Raw genomic sequence first — 2977 nt, 5'->3', positions numbered from 1 at the left:
GCAGTTTGACACTCTGTTTGAGGCAGCTCTGCCTCTGTATCTATTATTGTTCAAAAGTATATAATGGTCTCAATTATCCATGAATAAGTGAGATCATGTGGTATTTTTCTTTCATTGACTGGCTTATTTCACTTAGCATAATGCTCTTTTGGTATTTCTGGAAATATTGTAATTTGTTTGAATTAGTTGTGGTTTTAGAGAATAGTTTTATTTTGGGTATACATATATAAACAAATGTGACTATTTAAATATTTGACAACATTTAGTCTATAAACTTAAAAGATTATGAGAGAAATAAAGGGCCAATGAATTCAGAGACAATCTAAACTTATTTATTGTACAGCTGTTTAATGTCAACAAATATCTTACATATGTGGCTTATTGACTGAAGTTGAGAACTTCTAAAAAATTTTGTTAGAAACACCTTTATACCAAAATTGTATTTGTGTACACAACACAAAATGTAATTGTGTTGAATTTCTACCAAAGACTTTCTTTTTTAATCCTCACCTGAGGATATTTTTCCATTGATTTCCAGAGAAAGTAGGAGGGAGGAAGAAGGGGGGAGGGAGAGACATATAGATTGCCATGCACACGACCTGGGCTGGGGAACCTGCAACAGAGGTATGTGCCCTTGATCAGTGCCCTTGACTGGGAATTGAACATGAGACCCTCCAGTCCACAGGCCAACACTCTCACCACTGAACCAAACTGGCCAGAGCACCTGAGGACATGTTTTTATTGATTTTAGAGAGAGAGAGAGAGAGACATTGATGTGAGAGAAAGACTAGAAGTCTTACTAAGGGGTCATTTAACAGTGTTTTCGGAGCTTTAGTCATTTATATATCATGTACACCATTTCTTATATATTTGCTTCACATCTATACTATGGTTTGCTTAGTGTTTTTCTTAAGTGGACAATTTTTTTAGTTAAATAAAATTAAAGGGGCTTGTAACATTAGAAATGTTAAAATGAAAATAGTGACACGTGACATCAATAGATAGTAACTGCAGTGTTTATTATGCACATTAAAATATCTACATGGTTATTTGAATGCCATCTAAATCCACTTGTATACTACAATCATTGGAAGAACCATATTTTGGAACAAAGAAGAAAATCTGGCTAAGATGATTGGTATTGATTTATTTGGATTTGGATTTTTGCCCATTTATTAAACATTCATTGAACATTTAATGAGTTATGCTAGATTCTGATAATACAGAGGTGAATAAAATACTATCTTTGCTCTCAAGGTTCTTTTACTTTCCCGATTTAATCGGATGTAAAAGTAAGTAAATATAGTAAAGAGTTACAGCTGATGTAGAGGGTGCAGTGGAAGCATGGAGGAGAAAATGGTCCATTCTTGGGGACGAGGAAAAGCTTCATACAGGAGGTGACACTTCAAGAATAGTAGGAATTCCCTCAGGAGTGGGGCTGAGAATGGAGTCGAGTGTGGACGAAGTCATTCTAGGTGAAGACGTTGGCCTGAGCAAAGATAGGGGGACATGAATCTAATTGGAAAAAGGCAGGGAGGGCTAGACATTGTAGGGTATGTATGTATGTATGTATGTATGTATGTATGTATGTATGCCCTGCTAAGGAATTTGGACTGTATCTTGATGGCAGTGAAAAGCCCTTGAATTGGCACTTTGGCCAACCTGTGGAGGATTCAAATATTTAGATATGATACCTTTAGGAACTTTGCTTTAAGTTGAGGGGAATCAAAGATCAAATAGTAGAAATTAGCTGCCAAAAAAAAATCTACATTCTTTACCCAAGTAAACTTAGTTTCTTTAGTGATCTCTTTTTGAAATTTTACAACACAACTTATCTTTCTTTCTAGAGTCTCATCAAGTCCTAGCTCAACTGTTGGACACTTTGCTTGCAATTGGCACTAAACTCTCAGAGAATCAAGCTATCCAGATGCGATTAGTTGATGTAGCCTGCAAGGTAAGAGTATAATGATTAGATATAGGGTTCTTCTTTCTTGAACAGTCTTGCATTATCTGTTGGTATGAGCTATAAGAACTGCTTAGTTCTACAATGTAAATTTGTAACTGAGAATTGTCAAGGACTCCCAATGGTTTTAGGAGCTATCTCATGTTGTTTTTTCCTTGATGTTGGACTAGGAACACCCTACAATAACTTGTTAGAAAATGAACTATGAAACGTCAGGTTCAGCTTTCAGCTCTCTGACTTCTTCGTGCATCATATTCACAAACGCAACTCCTTGAGCCATAACGGAAAAAAACAAGTGACTGCTTAGTTCTACAATGTAAATTTGTAACTGAGAATTGTCAAGGACTCCCAATGGTTTTAGGAGCTATCTCATGTTGTTTTTTCCTTGATGTTGGACTAGGAATAAAGTTGAATAACTTGTTAGAAAATGAACTTCCTCTTTTTCCCCAAAGAAAAGAAAATAATTATAGTAGCTATCATGTATACTGTGCCAAATAAAAGTGCTCTCCTTATTATGGTACCTTGTATCCAGTTTTTCATTTTTTCCTCACAGTCCTTTAGGCAAAGTACTGTTACCCCGTTTATAAAGGTGGGGATTGATGTGTAGGGAGTTTAACTTGTCCAAGTTTTCATACCTAGGAAGTTGCAGAACCAGGCTATGGATTCTGGTTTTGCTGGTTCCAAAACCCATGTTCTTTTATTGTGCCTTGTTGCCTCAGTGAACAGAACAACTAGACCCAAACAAACGTTGGGGAAAGGTTTTTCTTTTTTAAGCTTTATTTTTTTTTAATTATAAAGTAAATATATTCGTTTGTGCATTTTGATTTAGTGTAGAGATTTTAATTAGCTGCCTTTTGTACATAACAGCAGCTCCTAAACTTGTAGAATTGGTTTTATTTTTAATCTTTGTGATAAATTGATTTTGAAGTTATAAGAAGACAAATATGTTAGAATTGTAGAAGAGTATTATATTCATAGAATTAGAACACTATTCCTGAGTCCCAGGAAAAAGTG

The 2977-nt window shown here is 35.2% G+C and overlaps 1 protein-coding gene across 1 annotated transcript in view; it reads left to right on the top strand.

Moving 5' to 3' along the window:
• INTS4 (integrator complex subunit 4) overlaps positions 1-2977 on the top strand; it is an 81371-nt gene that overhangs the window by 15150 nt on the left and 63244 nt on the right. The window contains 1 exon segment of the mRNA XM_006772517.2: positions 1848-1954. Coding sequence (XP_006772580.1) covers positions 1848-1954 — 107 coding nt within the window.

The sequence above is a fragment of the Myotis davidii genome, unplaced genomic scaffold, assembly GCF_000327345.1.
Source record: "Myotis davidii unplaced genomic scaffold, ASM32734v1 scaffold646, whole genome shotgun sequence".
Lineage (NCBI taxonomy): Eukaryota > Metazoa > Chordata > Mammalia > Chiroptera > Vespertilionidae > Myotis > Myotis davidii.
The sequence above is the reverse complement of the archived record's forward strand: the minus strand, read 5'-3'. Positions and strand labels throughout refer to the sequence as shown.